General features: G+C 40.0%; 1 protein-coding gene across 2 annotated transcripts in view; it reads left to right on the forward strand.

The window, feature by feature from the left end:
* Positions 1–408: 408 nt before the first annotated feature.
* The window catches only part of deptor (DEP domain containing MTOR-interacting protein), an 81,533-nt gene continuing 64,937 nt past the window's right edge, over positions 409–17,004 (forward strand). Inside the window, exons 1-2 of one of the 2 annotated variants that reach the window (XM_060822840.1) lie at positions 409–532; positions 1,375–1,489. In XM_060822840.1, coding sequence (XP_060678823.1) covers positions 1,404–1,489 — 86 coding nt within the window. In that variant the 5' untranslated portion in view covers positions 409–532; positions 1,375–1,403. The other variant, XM_060822839.1, reaches the window with a different exon arrangement.

Consider the following 17,004-nt stretch of genomic DNA (forward strand, 5'->3'; position numbering starts at 1 on the left):
AGACACACATAACAGCCTCTAAAATCGATTATACCCATAATCTCTAATAACTGCGCAAAGTGCAACATAATTCTCAACACACTTTCTTATAATGTATAATATAAGTAAAAACAATGATGCTGGAGGAAATCATTTTGGCTGTATCAGTGGAAGGAGATGACAGGAAATCGGATCAGTGACTGTCAATTTGTATCAACGCTAATTGATACTTGGGGTGACATACTGCTTGGCTACAATTTTTTTTCTCCTGATGACACTGCACTCACACCTAACAATCTGGATTTTTTTTTCTGAAACAATAAATCCCAACGTTTCAGTGGGGAGAGGTTGAGAAGGCTCGCACCCCGCCCTCAGCGGGCAGCTGACGCAGCTCCCGGGCAGTTGCCAATATGTGGCTCGGATCGAGCCGCTGGAGTGGACCCTGGTGGTGGAGAGTGAGAGGCGGGGACTGGCTTCTCGGAGCTGCTCGAAAACTTTCCATTTGAGAGATAGCACAAAGATTGCAAGCCCAGTTTCTTCATTCCAGCAGAAGGTAAAGACAAAAAAAAAGCAGAACCAGGCTCGAAATGAAATGGCATGAAGGCGAGAATGTCCTGAATGTGTTTTGAGTTCAGGCTGCAGGAGAAAAGGGGTGGGGGCACGCTGACAGCCGAGGGATGAATACAGACATAGGTGAGAATTGGCATTTGATGTGCTAAAGTGCACCCGTCAACCTTTGCACCAAAGCATTACCGCATAAATACTTGACTTCGGGATATATAAGGATGAGGGTATTTGCATGTTGGTTTTATGTTGTGGAATTTGGAGCGTGATGGATTAGTTACTTTATGGAGGATTCGCCAACGTGCATCCGTTGCAATTGGGCTCTGTCTCTGTTTATTTGAGTGTTTCATTGTCCCTGAATTCTTCCATGAAACCCGGAATGTCATTAACATCTCTTCGGACGCCTCTTCAGGGCAAGCTTAACACCAAATGGAAGTACTGCAGTGACTAATAGGGCCTCGGAGGAGGAGGAAAGTTCTTGCTGATCTGACTGACCAGTTGTTTCCACAGAAGGGGTTGATTCTCGGTGGCGAGGGGTTAATTGAGCTTTCAGGAGTGTTTACGCGAAAATTGCGGCTCCGTGCAGTTGAGAAACGTGTGGCATGATTTCCTTTGTTGGTGTCTGTGTAAACATTTGTTCGAGTTAAAACCAAATCGATATTCTGTAACAAGAGCGCCCCGCAATTCTCCGACAATGCTGGAACTGTACTGCGTGGTATTGAAGAGTTTTTGTCGTTGAACTCATTCGTGGTGGAAGTGTTGGCAACAAAGCTTTTTTTGGTCTCTCTTCTTAAGCTGTAACATAAAACAGTTTATTTTCGTTTCCACAAGGCGCCTGCATTCCTAGAAAATTCCTCGAAATGGAAGGGCTCGGGAACGCGGTGCAGAAGAAAACTGCTGATCTTGAGCACATGGCGGAGGTTTTAATCACTGGGGAGCAGCTCCGGTAGGATTACTTGTTGGTGGATGGTTTCCAGTGTCTCTTCCATCCTTTCAAATCGAAGCAAAATATTGCAGCTTTACATTATTCACTGCTCTACTTTTTACTGTCGCCGTTTTATCTTTATGATTACTTCGGAGTGCAACCGGAATGTTTTCCTTATGGGAAGCGTACTAAAAGTAAAAGGCCTTTTGGAACGGGGATAATATCTAACCTACACAGATGAAACCAAGTTAATGCCTTCTTTCTTGTTTCTTTACTCTGAAATTTTAAGAAAAATAGTTTTTTGTGACCCCTCTGTCACAGAGCTTTTATCTTAACATGCAATGTCGTATTATCATTTGTCAAATACATTATTTTGTAATTTGTAGCTTTTTTCATCTCTCCATTTAAAAAATCTGTATTAATTGCCCATTCCTAATTGCCCTTGAGAAGGTGGTGTTGACGTGTCTTTTTGAACCTCTTTGGTCCACAATGTTGTTTATAGAGAGGGAGTCCCGGGATTTTGGCCCAGTGACCGTGAAGGAAGGATGATTTATTTCCAAATCTGTTTAGAGCTGGAACTTGCAGGTTGTGGTATTCCCATATATTTGCTGTTCAAGGAGCCTCTGTGCATTTCAGCAGTGCACTTTGCAGAGGGTAAACACTACTGTCATTGTGTGTCAGCGGTGGCCAAGGTGAATGTTTTGTGTATTTGGTGGCAATCACATGCACTGGAGTATCTCTATGGCGTCAAACTTCCTGAGTGATGGAGCTGCATTCATCCAACAAAATGGGGAGCATTCCATCACACTCATGAGTTGTGCTTTGTGGTAGATTGGCTTTGGGGAGTCAGGAGGTCAGTTATGCATTCCAAGATTCCTAACCTCTGACCTGCTCTTGTGGCTACAGTATTTACATGGCTTGTTTAGATTAGATTACTTAGTGTGGAAACAGGCCCTTCGGCCCAACAAGTCCGCACCTGGAGGAAACCCACGCAGACATGGGGAGAACGTGCAAACTCCACACAGTCAGTCACCTGAGTCGGGAATTGAACCCGGGTCTCAGGCGCTGTGAGGCAGCATTGCTAACCACTGTGCCACCGTGCTGCCCATTGTCTAATTCAGTTTCGGGTAAATGGTAAACCCCGTGATATTGATTGTCAAGGAAAGATGGTTAGTATCTTTTTTTTGTTGTATATTGTCATTACCTGGCAGTGCTTTGCACAAATGTTGCTTGCCAGTTGTCAGCCCAAAAGTGGATATTTATTCAGTATCTGAGGAGTTATAAATGGTGAAGAACATTGTACAATCACATACATCTTGAAGAACCTGAAATGAATAGAAATACATTTTTAATTTTTTCCTAGTCCCTCAAATCTTGGTATATTTCTATTCTATTTGGTATATTTTGATCCTAATGGAAAATAACCAGTTTGCAATCCTTTTTAATGCAGTGACCCTCACTATTCACTGTAAGCAAAAGAAACAAAAATAAGCTATTAAAAACAGTATCTGATGCACTTGACTGGAACTCTACAGTATGATGCTGCCCCAAAATATCTTGAGCACGTCATTGGTAATACTTTCTAGATAATGTCATCTGATGTATTTTTGTTTAAAATTTGTGCCTTCCTCTTCTGAATTTACAGTTTCCTCCCTTCCTTCTCTCCATATCCCTGAATCCATCCAATTCAGATTGATGGCTTATCCAGCCTTTTGAATATCTCTTTTAAAAATGTTTCATCTATGCAGTGTTGAACTTGGGCAGCATCAATTTCCTGCTTAAAGGCAAATGCAGAATACTCACTTACTATCTTAGCAATGCCCTTTTTGCTTTCAAGTGTAGATTGTCTTAAGTTCTCTATTGGCCCACTTCAGTTTGATACAAATATTTTTAAAGCCAAAAACAAGTTTTTAGATTTGCTTCAGTGTTAGCTGCCAGTCTCTTGCCGTGTCTCTTTGCCTTTGCTTCTCTTATTTCCTTTCTGTATTTCGCCTGGTTACCACTTGTATTATATTAAACAGCCTTTATTTGTTTCCTTTTGCTCTTTCTCTTTAATAAGATAGGAAATTGATTTTGTTGGCTTTTCCCCCTTGTGAGATATTATAAATAGATTGAAAACGTCATTTCTTTAAAGGCAAACCATTGATCTATTACAATTTTACTTGCCAGTCAATTTACCTGGACCTACTGAAATTGGCCATCCATCAATTATGTACTTTTACTTTGGACTGCTGTTGTCTTTTTTCATATTTAGGTAAAAGTGAGTGCTGCAGATGCTGGAGAGTAGAGCTAAGAGAGTTGTGATGGAAAAGCAGAGCAGGCCAGGCATCATTTGAGGAGCAGGAAAATGGACATTTCAGGCAAAAGCCCTTCATCAGGAAATTTCCTTATCTAACCCAATATAACCCAGATGTTATGAGACATTGGTTATTTTTCCTCAATGCTCTCCTACTATTAGTTGATCCACTTGACTCACCTCATTCCCAAGAACCAATTCAGTAATGCTTCTTTCCTCATTGGGTCAGCATTGGTAGAGAAGGTTCATTCGAACATACCATGAAGACTCTTTATCCTCTCTGCCTTTTATAATGTTATTTTCTCAGTCTATATTAGGATAATTAAAGTCCCACATTATCAGTACTGCATAGTTTTTTTTCCATCTCTCTGCAAATTTGCCCCTTGGTTTCTTTCCCAAAATTCTGTGGCATACAAAATGCATCTGAAGGTCTAATGGCATCTTTGTTTATTAACTCTAGCAAAAGTGATTCTGCCGTTGACCTGTCTAGGATGTGCTCTTACTCACTCCAGCACTGTATTATTTCCCATATTCAATACAAATTTCTTGCCTGAAAACCAAGTATCCAGCAGTATTTGGATCCTAGTGCTATCCTATTTGAACCCAGTTTAAGTTATCACACCACTATAGTCCCTGACAATCTGCACCTCCAGCTCCATGAATCTATTTGTCGGATTCTGAGCGCTTACATACAGATATGCACTTCAGTCTAATTTACATCTTGTTGCATTCCTCCATATTTTAACACTACATAATACATTACTGTTTCTGAGTCTAATGCTGGAAATCTGTCATAATGATTTATTGATTTTTTTTTAAAAAGTTTTTTTAATCTTTTGGAACTGAAGAGGAATCATTTTGTGTTCAAAATATTAACTATTTTTGCCAGAGTTTTACCCGCACAGATGCTGCTAGACCAGCTGAGAATTTCCAGCAATTCCTGTTTTTGTTTTCGAGGTTTTCCTACATTTTGTTTTTTATTTCAGATTTCCAGAATCCATAGAATTTTGCTTTTGTACCAGATTTGGCAGCTGATTTATACAAAATATTTTATGTCTGCTGTCATTCATGACCTTTCTTCTCTTGCTGCAGGGCTAAACTAAATTACTGAGTTTTAATGTAACCTATTGTTTCATGTCCTTGGATTGCTTTCGGAATGACGGCTGGTACCTGTGTAATATAAATAAAATTATCAGGAGCCAAAAGTAAAACAGGCTTTGGCCTTTAAATTTCTTCCTTTCACTTCTTTAATTTTGTAATACTATTGTTCAATATATCTGGTGTTTTTGCTTTCACTATCCCAGATATTTAAATTAGTATCATTCATGAAGCAACACCTAAGTATTTGTACAATGTTCAATTCAAATTGTTTTGTGAATTTGCATGGTTAACAATATCCTTGTGGAAATCATTTGCAGCACCTTTATTTCTCACATTGCTACTGACTGTAAATGTGCCTCTGTTCCAGGCATGGCAGACAAGGTTAGAGTAAATTTTAATGGACAAAAATACTTTGTATTCTGGTGGAAATATTGTCAGTGTATTGTCTGGATATTGGCATTTAAGTAACCAGTTTTAACTCTGAAAAGGTCATACAAAGCAGATGCTGAACATATAAATAAAAACAAAAATAAACTGGAAATAATGAACACTGGAGGCAGCATTTGTGGAGAGAGAAGCTTTTAATGCATCAGATGTATGACCATCCATCTGAGTTGCAAAAAGTTAGGGACATAGCCTCTGCACTTGCTTAAAACATACTGTGTAAAATCACAGTAAATAGATAATACACTATTAAATAATCAAAGTAGATGCATACTTAAAAAGTTTGTAATTTCTGTTAAATTGTTTTCTTGTAAAGTCATTGAGCTTGCATCTCTCTCTAGTATCTCACTGAAGTGGTGAGCCTTAATATATAAGCTTGTAATATCAGGCTTATTTCGCCTGTATTTCCAGCATCATGGGGAGAAAATTATTTTTCCTGATGGTGACAACCTCACAATACCTTGACAAACGAGAGAGAGAGAGATTATATATCCATGACTTTTAAGCATATAATATAAAATGGGTTGCACTCTGTTGCAAGGATTCCTATTGACAGCACTGCTGTATGTATCTTTTAATTAAATGTAGTCGAGTCAAGTTTTGATTATATTTTGAGATATGTTAATAATTCAGGTACCATGTTTCAGATTTAAAATCACACTTAGAAAGTGACTGATGCCCTTTTCAATCATTCTTTGTCCACTGATTGGCTGAGAGATATATGTAGGAGCTATTAGTCTCATTCTGGCCTTTGAAATGTTTAGTAATTGTGGCAAAGTTAAACTTGGCTTTATGCTTCCTATAAATTATAGGATGCATTGCACAATACTCCATCCTTATATAGGAGTATCCTCTGATTTACAATCATTAATGTCAGGTTCTTCATTTTTTTTTAATGCTACTTCTAAAATATTAGCATAATGAGTGTATATATCACTTTCTTGCCAACATAGTGGTTAAGTTTTGCCAAGTTGTATGCCAACTGCATTACAATTAAACATCCTATTTTTGGCTCTCTTCTCTACTCATGTATTTTGAAACAGGGTCATTGAATAACAATCAGGAATAGAAACACTGCCTCTCCATAGCAATTAGATTCACAAGAAACGTCAGGGGTGCAGTTGCCGCCACTTAACATCTGTATTTCAAATGGATATCATTCATATCAGCCTGAAATTGATAATTCTTAACCAGTTGCACTGACATCAAATACAAAGTTGCCATTTGAGGTAATTTAAATACCTCCTGGCAGAATCAGCTCTGTATGCTCACTAATTGCATTTTATTATTTTGTTTCTGAAATGCAAATTCATCATCAGATTTAAATTACAATGTTTATCTCAATTCAGTTATTTAACCATCTGTCTGCATTCAAAAGTTTTGATTTTTGCATAGTGCACTATAATTAATTGTTTCTAATTTGCTGACTTTAAAAAAATAAGTATACATAATGTGTATACGCCTTTTTAAAACATTTAGAAAATAGTGATGAAGTGATTTTGAAAGTAATAGCACTTATCAGGATTGGGTTTTCAGTTCATGTTAGGAAGTAATAAAAATCATATCAATGGACATAAGTTAACGGAAAGTAATCCCAATATTGGCCTGAAGGTCCCTAGTCCATGAAAATAGCATGGATCCTGAGCTGCACTGCCTGCCAGTTGCAGGATTTTGTCTGCCAAGTTATGCTGGCCATTGTATAGCAGATGAATTGTAATTGCGTAAATTAACCTCCTATATGTGATAGGGACTTCTGATGTGTTGAGACATGAAACCAACATTTATTCCATCTAATGAAGATCTAGGAAGAGAAGGGAGTTATTCTGGTTTGTCCCCATTGCTGTGGTTTAACACCTTCTTAACAAACACTACTGCAATTAGGCATTCATCTTGTTTTTTGTGTGTGTGTGTGTGTGTGTGTGTGTGTGTGTGTGGTGATAAGTGGCACCCTTATGTGTAAATAACAATCTATTAGAAACGAGAGTACTCAGACGACACGACGTTAGCCCATCTGAATCGTCTTGTTAAAAAGTGTGATAAAGCAAATCCAGGGAAGTAGACTCACCAGTTGTTAAAATTGATGCAATATTTTCTCAAAGATGCCCTGTCACAAATCTAGAAACAAAATGTTGAGGGAACAATGTTGCATTCTTTTAAAGACTTTTAACAAACATTAAACAATGTAATGTAACATATTTGGATTTACAAAAAACCTCTTTTGGAGATATTCCTCTGTAGATTTGTTAAAAGGTCAGAATATGTGGAGAACAGGATCAGATGAAAAATGGGTTACAAGCTGACTACCAAAGAGAAAATCAACATGGGGCTACAAAAATGGCAAACAGTGTTCCGCAAGGATTGACATTGGAACCAGTGTTCATTATTTAGCTCAGCAATTTGGACTCTGAAATCAAACATACAATTTCTGAACAACAAATTGGAAGATAAAGCTATATGAAGGAAGAAATTGACAAAATATAGGAGGCTTTCAGTAAGCTTGCAAAATGATGTGTGATTGCCAAATTAGTTTCATTGTAGGTAAGTGCGAGATATTGCATTTGGTCGGTACGAACAAGGAGGCCAGATACAGCTGGATATTAATCTAAATTGGGTAGAGGAGCTAAATGAAATGGAGGTAGATGTGTAAAAATCACAGAAAATGGCACCAGTGGTTGATAAAGTCATAATAAAAAAAAAAGCATTGAGATTTATTTCTAGAGGGATAAAATTCAGAAGCAGAAAAGAAATGTTAACCTCCTATCCATCACTGGTTAAAGCATATTTGGAATACTGTGCACATTTCTAATCTCCGTTTTATAAAAAGGTTTTGGAAAAGACCCTAGAATAGTTTTGATATTATCTTCTAGATTCTAAGAGAATAGAGCTATTGGGTAAAACTAGGTTAAAAACAATGACTGCAGATGCTGGAAACCAGCTTCTGGATTAATGGTGCTGGAAGAGCACAGCATCCGAGGAGCCTATCAGGTAAAACTGACAGTTGCAGCTCAGTCTTTTAAGAACATAGAGGGGAGGCCTAATCACTTTATTCTATTAAACACTTCCATTAGACTTCAGGAAAAGCATTCAACTTGCAAAAAATTTTAAAACTATGACTCATAATTATGAAGAAAGTCATTACTAAATCAAATAGAGTTCAGGGCAAACACTTTAATCCTCTAAATCATGTGCTACCAGAAGCCTGGTAATTGAGGCACAAATAACAGAAATGTATTTGAAAGGAAGTTAGATAAGCACATAAGAAAGAAATAGAAGCTTGACCAAGACAAAGGGTGTTTGAATAATCTGCTGAGCCATCAGATTTTCAATGGCAAGTCCTCTGTTATAACTTACCACTAAGTATAATGTGGATGTGACTGATCCTGTGATTTTTTTTCCTTGGCCTTAAAAATTTTGCTGACCTGTAATATTTGAAGGTATGGTAAGAAGCATTTTAGTCATTATTTTTTAATGACACACCCTAAATATTGAATACACAGTTAAGCATTTTGTTAACAACGTAACCCATCTTGAAGTTACTTCTATTTGCATTAGATTTAACAAAAATCATTGATATGTTTTCTACTTGATAGTTGTGTGAATAACTATATTATATTAGTACTTAGCCCATAAGGATTACCCAGATTCCATGTTCAAATCTTGGCATGGCTGTCTGTTGCTGGATTTCTAGCCAAAAGGCCCCTTGTTCAGTATTTTGGGAAGTTTTATTGTTTAAAAGGGGTATATGATTGCTAATGTTTTGTAACACAACTCAATGTAACCTGAACAATTGTCTTTATTCAACATCAGTTGTTACCAAATTGCAACTTGAAGGATCCATGGGTTTTTCAAGATATCAGAAGCAGACCTAAAAATGTAAGAGCTCCAGTTTAGTCCATTGCTAATGCTACATGCTTTCACTTGCATTCTTATCTTATTCAAGCTTAAATTTTATAGATTTCAGACACCGGAGTAACATGGATAGAAGATTGTTTTCTGCTAAGCAGACAGAGTATACATAAATGTTTTTCCTTCAGATCAGCAGGATGTGACAAGTTGAGTTCTGCAGGGGTTAATGCAAGGCTGTCAATATTTTCCAGTTTAAATTCATCACTTTTGTAGAATCACTACAGTGTGGGAGCAGGCCATTTGGCCAGTTGAGCTCACACCAACCCTCCAAAGAGCAGGCCAACCAGACCTGGAGGTTGGCTAACATGGTTTAACACTGTGTAAACAAGGTGGTAAGGACAAACCAGGGAACCATAGATCAATGAACCTGACATCAGTGGTGGGCATGTTGTTGGAGGGAATCCGGAGGGACAGGATGTCCATGTATTTGGAAAGGCAGGGACTGATTAGGGATAGTCAGCATGGCTTTGTGCATGAGAAATCATGTCTCACAAACTTGATTGAATTTTTTGAAGAAATAACAGAGGATTGACGAGGACAGAGCGGCAGACGTGATCTATATGGACTTCAGTAAGGCGTTTGACAAGGTTCCCCATGGGAAAGTGGTGAGCAAGGTTAGATCACATGGAATACAGGGAGAACTCACCATCTGGATACAGAACTGGCTCAAAGGTAGAAGACAGAGGGTGGTGGTGGAGGGTTGTTTTTCAGACTGGAGGCCTGTGACCAGTGGAGTGCCACAAGGATCGGTACTGCGTCCTCTACTTTTCATTTATATAAATGATTTGGATGTGAGCATAAGAAGTATAGTTAGAAAGTTTGTAGATGGCACCAAAATTGAGGTGTAGTGGACAGCAAAGAAGGTTACCTCCGATTACAATGGGATCTTGATCAGATGGGCCAATGGGCTGAGAAGGGGCAGATGGAAATTAATTCAGATAAATGGGAGGTGTTGCATTTTGAGAAAGCAAATCTTAGCAAGACTTATACACTTCATGGTAAGGTCTGAAGAAGTGTTGCTGAACAGAGAGACTTTGGAGTGCAGGTTCATAGCCCCTTGAATGTGGAGTTGCATGTAAATAGGATAGTGAAGAAGGTGTTTGGTATGCTTTCCTTTATTGGGTAAAAAATGAGGTCTGCAGATGCTGGAGATCACAGCTGCAAATGTGTTGCTGGTCAAAGCACAGCAGGTTAGGCAGCATCTCAGGAATAGAGAATTCGACGTTTCGAGCATAAGCCCTTCATCAGGAATAAGAGAGAGAGAGCCAAGCCGGCTGAGATAAAAGGTAGGGAGGAGGGACTAGGGGGAGGGGCGATGGAGGTGGGATAGGTGGAAGGAGGTCAAGGTGAGGGTGATAGGCCGGAGTGGGGTGGGGGCGGAGAGGTCAGGAAGAGGATTGCAGGTTAGGAGGGCGGTGCTGAGTTGAGGGAACCGACTGAGACAAGGTGGGGGGAGGGGAAATGAGGAAGCTGGAGAAATCTGAATTCATACCTTGTGGTTGGAGGGTTCCCAGGCGGAAGATGAGGCGCTCCTCCTCCAGCCGTCGTGTAGTTGTGTTCTGCCGGTGGAGGAGTCCAAGGACCTGCATGTCCTCGGTGGAGTGGGAGGGGGAGTTAAAGTGTTGAGCCACGGGGTGATTGGGTTGGTTTTTCCTTTATTGGGACAGAGTATTGAGTACAGGAATTGGGAGGTCATGTTGCAACTTTACAGAACATTGGTTAGGCTACTGTTGGAATATGGCGTGCAGTTTTGGTCTCCTTCCTATCAGAAAGATGTTGTGAAACTTGAAAGCATTCAGAAAAGATTTACAAGGATGTTGCCAGAGTTGGTGGATTTGACCTATAGGGGGAGGCTGAGCAGGCTGGGGCTGTTTTCCCGGAGTGTCGGAGGCCGAGGGGTGACCTTTATAGAGGTTTATAAAATTGAGGGTCATGGATAGATAAATAGAAAAAGTCTTTTCCCTGGAGTGGGAGAGTCCAGAACTAGAAGACGTAGGTTTAGGGTGAGAGGGGAAAGATATAAAAGAGACCTGAAAGGCAACGTTTTCAGTGTTGTAAATGTGTGGAATGAGCTGCCAGAGGAAGTGGTGGAGGCTTGTACAATTGCAATGTTTAAAAGGCATCTGGATGGGTATATGAATAGGAAGGGTTTGCAGGGATATGGGCCGGGTGCTGGCAAGTGGGACTAGATTGGGTTGGGATATCTGGTCAGCGTGGACAGGTTGGACCAAGGATCTGTTTCTGTGCTGTACATCTCCATGACTCGAAATGAGCTGGCTGCTTATTAGAAAGCTTAGACTAGGTTTGTTTACAGTAGAATTTGGAAGAGTGAGGTGTGATTTATTTGAAGTTTCAGTTCCTGAATGGCCTTGACAAGGTGAACATGGAAGTGATGTTTTGCTCTTGTGAGGAGACCAGAACTAGAGTATACTGTTTTACAACAAACACAGAATTGGAGAAATCCAGCAGGTCTGACAGCTGTGGAGAGAAAGCAAGGTCAACATTTCAAGACCAGGTCTGACAGCACTGGACTCCAAACATTAACCCTATTTCTCTCTCCACAGATACTGCCAGACCTGCTGAGCTTCTCCAGCATTTTTTATTTTTGTTTCAGATCTCCAGCATCCACAGTTCTTTGTTCTTAAGGTTAGAATTTCTTTATTTCTTTTTGAGATGAGGATTTTGTTTTGCTGAGAGCGCAGCAAGACATTGGAACTTTGTCTCAGGAGGCAGATTATTGAATATTTTTACAGCCAAGATAAAGAGCTTCTTGTTTAATAATGTGTTCAGGCTTATCAGGTCTACATGGGACTGTAGAATTTAGAATCGGATTACCCACAATTCTATACTGATTAGCAGAGCAAGCTTGGAGAGATGAATGGCCTACTTCAGCTCCAACTTTGTAATGCCCCACTTAGAATCAGAGAGATGTACAGCACTGAAACAGACCCTTCCATCCAGCTCGTCCATGCTGACCAGTTATTCCAACCTAATCTAGTCCCATTTGCCAGCATTTGGCCCATATCCGTCTAAACCCTTCCTTTTCATATACCCATCCAGATGTCTTTTAAATGCTGTAATTGTCCCAGTCCCCACCACTTCCTCTGGCAGCTCATTCCATATATGCACCATCCTCTGCATGAAAAAGGTGCCCCTTAGGTCGCTTTTATATCTTTTTTTTCCCCCCTCACCTTGAACCTATGCCGTCTAGTTCTGGACTTCCCCAACCCGGGGAAAAGACCTTGCCTGTTTATCCTATCCATGCCCCTCAGAATGAAGGAGACCAGATTGCATGCAATGTTCCAAAAGTGGCCTAACCAACATCCTGTACAGCTGCAACATGACCTCCCAAATCCTATACTCCATGCTCTGACCAATAAAGGAAAGCCTTCTTCACTATCCTATCTACCTGCGCCTCTACTTTCAAGCAGCTATGAACCTGCACCCCAAGGTCTCTTTGTTCAGCAACAGTCCCCAGGACCTTCCCATTAAGTGTATAAATCCTGTTCTGATTTGCTTTTCCAAAATGCACCACCTTGCATTTATCTAACATAAAATCCATCTGCCACTCCTCAGCCCATTGGCCCATCTGATCGAGATTCCATTGTACTCTGACGTAACCGTCGCTGTCTACAACACCTCCAATTTTGGTGTAATCTGCAAACTTACTAACAATACCTCCTATGTTCAAATCCAAATCATTTGTATAAATGATGAAAAATAGTGGACTCAGAACTGATCCATGTGGCACACCACTGGTCACAAGCCTCCAGTCTGAAAAGCATCCCTCCATTACTACTCTGTCTTCAACATTCAAACCAGTTCTGTACCCAAATGGCTCATTCTCCCTGTATTACATGAGATCTAACCTTGCTAACCAGTGTCCCATGAGGAACTACTTGATGGTGTTCCAAATTCTATCTGACATAAATCCCCGTATAATTTGCAGTTCAGGTAGACAAGATTGAGTCACTAATTTTGTTAACTGCAATGTTTGACGCATTTTTTCATTTAATTGAAACAATTATTTAATTGGTAACAACCTTCGATCACTGCCTCATTTTAATAAATCGGATTTTATCAGTTTTGCAAATAACCATTTTTTTTACTTGTAAAGAATCAGAGTTTTACATTACAGAAGAAGGCTGTCTGGTCAGTCATGTCCATGCTGAGCTGTCCACTTCTCCACCCAACTCTGCAAATTCTCCCCCCACTCTTCATGCTAATGTGCATCTGCTTTTGAATTTCATTTGGTATCTGCTTCCTTCACCCTTTTAAGTGAGTATGGTACAGATCATTACTTTCCACCAAACAGAATTGTTATGTCTACCCACTTCCCGTCCAGTTGTCTTTGCAATTTTCTTAACTCTATATGCTTTTAGTTATCAAACCATTTATTAACCTCTTCCAATTTTCTCTGTCACACCTTTAAGAATTAGCAGTACTGGAGTTCCATTGAGTCTTTTAATTTTCCCTTACTCAATGGAAAACAATCCAGTTTCTCCAATTTCTCCAGATAACTAAAATCTTGCCTTCCTGTTATTATTTTAGTAAACTTCCTTTCATCCTCTCCAAGACCTTTAACCATTCTCAAGTATATTGGTCAGAGTTGTATGCAATAATCCAGCTGAGGCATAACCAGTGATTTTTATTAGGTCTTATTATGAGTTCCTCGTGTTTTTGCATTCAAAGCTCCTATTTATGAAGACAAGTATACCTTGTGCTTTCTTAACCAGCTTGCCAATTTGCCTGACTACCTTCAAAGATTTGTACGTTGGTCCTTCTACTGTTGTGCCTTTCCGATGATACTGCTTTTTATGTTGTTCTTTTGCAATATGCTTCACTTCCTAAGTATCTGTAATAAATGTGTATCTGCCATGTTCCATTCAATTTACCAGGATTTGCTCCCCCACGCACAGTCTGCTATCCTTACCGATCTTTACGTTACTAAGCTTTGTAAATGCAAAATTTGAATTTTGAACTTCTGCTCAAAGTTGAGATTACTTTGATTCGACATGTTTAGCTACAAGTCTTTTGCATATGTGTTTACTGTTAACTTTTAATTCCAAACAATCCAGTCCCTTTTAGTAGAACATCCAAATGTTGAACTCAGTGAATTGGTGCAGATGTCCAGACCATATTTGTCTGTAAAATTTGTAACTCTTTAACTGGAGCTTATAAATGTGAGTCTCTCGTTCTCTTTCACCCTCGCTTTTTATCTCACTCTCTCTTTTTCATTTCTCATGCGCTATTTCTGTTTCCCTCTTTCTCTTTCTGTTGGCCAAATTACGTTGCAGTAGCTATGAATTGAGTTTGCTTTTCCGTCATGTTTCTCCTGCTCCCCCACTTCCTCTTAGATGTAAGCATTTTCAATTTGTGGGACATTGTAGAAATAAATTAAATACAAAGACTCAATTCACAAAGCAACCAGCAAAGGAGCAGAACTACTTTGAGGCTGTTGGGAGCAAAAATAAGTCCTTTTTTTCTAGCTTATATTTGAGTGTTTGGGGTGTGGTCACAAATAATTATTTGTACCTTCCCTTAGGGAAGAAGAATTTTCCACTTGCAGAGTTAAAGTTTATTACCATTGCCATATCCTTTTGTGTCTTCTGGTGGAATTTTCAACAAATTGGATACAATTTGTTGTTGAAGGGTTTCTGGGACTGTATCCATAATTTCTTCTGAAAAACAAAGTATCCCTGCTCCAGCTGGTGGGAAAAACAATGAAAACTGTGAAAATGTGGAACAATTACAATAATAACCTTCCTCCAAAGATCACTTCTCAGCAACAGGAATCAACACAGACTGCATGTTTGTTTGTTTGTTTGAAGTGGGTGTTGTGTTGTGACCAGATTGGAGAAAGTGGAACGTTTATTCTTGCATTGCACTCAACTGCTCCTCGTACAGCATCATACAGCTACAGATGTACAGCACAAAAACAGGCCGTTCAGTCCAACGTCCATGCCAACCAGATATCCCAACCTAATCTAGTCCCATTTGCCAGCACCCACCCATATCCCTCTAAACCCTTCCTGTTCAAATACCCATCCAGATGCCTTTTAAATGTTGCAATTGTACCAGCCTTCACCACTTTCTCTGGCACCTGTGGTGTGAAAAAGTTGCCTCTTAGTTCCCTTTTATATCTTTCCCCCTTTACCCTATACCTATGCACTCTGGTTCTGCACTCCCTCACCCCAGGGAAAAGACTTTGTCTATTTATCCTATCCATGCCCCTCATGATTTTATAAACCTCTATAAGGTCACCCCTCAGCCTTCAACACTCGAGGGAAACCGCTTCAGTCTATTCAGCATCTCCCTATAGCTCAAACCCTCCAACTTTGGCAACATTCTTGTAAATCTTTTCTGAACCCTTTCAAGTTTCACAACCTCCTTCTGATGGGAAGGAGACCAGAATTGCATGCAATATGCCAAAAGTGGCCCAACCAGGATCCTGTACAGCTGTAACGTGACCTCTCAACTCCTATACTCAATGCTCTGACCAATAAAGGAAAGTATACCAAATGCTTTCTTCACTATCCTATCTACCTGTGATTTTACTTTGAAGGAGCTATGAACTTGCACTCCCAAGTTTCTTTGTTCAGCAACACTCCCCAGGACCTTACCATTAAGTGTATCAGTCCTGCTAAGATCTGCTTTCCCAAAATGCAGCACCTCACATTTATCTAAATTAAACTCCATCTGCCACTCCTCAGCCCATTGGCCCATCTGATCAAGATCCCATTGTTATGAGGTAACCTTCCCAGCTGTCCACTACACTTCCAATTTTGGTGTCATTTGCAAACTTAGTAACTATACTTCCTATGTTCATATCCAAATCATTTATATAAATGATGAAAAGTAGTGGACCCAGCACCAATCCTTGTGGCACTCCACTGGTCACAGGCCTCCAGGCTGAAAAACAACCCTCCACCACCACCCTCTGACATCTACTTTCGAGCCAGTTCTGTATCCAAATGGCTAGTTCTTCCTGTATTCCATGAGATCTAACCTTGCTAACCAGTCTCCCATGGGGAACCTTGTCGAACACCTGAGTGTAGTCCAAAGAGATCACATTCACTGCTCTGTCCTTATCAATCCTCTTTGTTACTTCTTCAAAAAACTCAATCAAGTTCATGAGACATGATTTTCCACGCACAAAGCCATGTTGACTATCCCTAAATCCTGATGAAGGGCTTTGGCCCGAAACGTCGAATTTCCTGTTCCTTGGATGCTGCCTGACCTGCTGTGCTTTAACCAGCAACACATTTTCAGCTCTGATCTCCAGCATCTGCAGTCCTCACTTTTTACTATCCCTAAATCAGTCCTTGCCTTTCCAAATGTGTGAAATCCTGTCCCTCAGGACTCCCTTAACAACTTGCCCACCACTGACATCAGGCTCACTAATCTATAGTTCCTTGATGGATCTTGCCAATGCAAAAACCACCAATACAGCTGGGTACTGCACCAGCTCAAACTCTACTCTGACGCTGCCATGAGTCCTTTTCAGCAATACCTCATTGGTCCAGTCACTGCTAATGCTAATAGCCTTATCACAATTGCACATCTAAATACATTTTAATGTTATAGCAGTTTCTGCCTCTATCACCCTTACAGGCAGTTTGTTCCAGATTCCCACCACCATCTTGATTTGAAAAAAATGTTTCTTCACAATCCCTGTGAACCTCCTTCCCTTTACATTAACTCTATGCCCCTCGTCATTGAGCGCTCTGTCAATGGTAAAAGTTCCTTTCGAGCTACACCCCCATCCTCCCCCCCCCCCCCCCCCCCC

Source organism: Hemiscyllium ocellatum, chromosome 4, assembly GCF_020745735.1.
Source record: "Hemiscyllium ocellatum isolate sHemOce1 chromosome 4, sHemOce1.pat.X.cur, whole genome shotgun sequence".
Lineage (NCBI taxonomy): Eukaryota > Metazoa > Chordata > Chondrichthyes > Orectolobiformes > Hemiscylliidae > Hemiscyllium > Hemiscyllium ocellatum.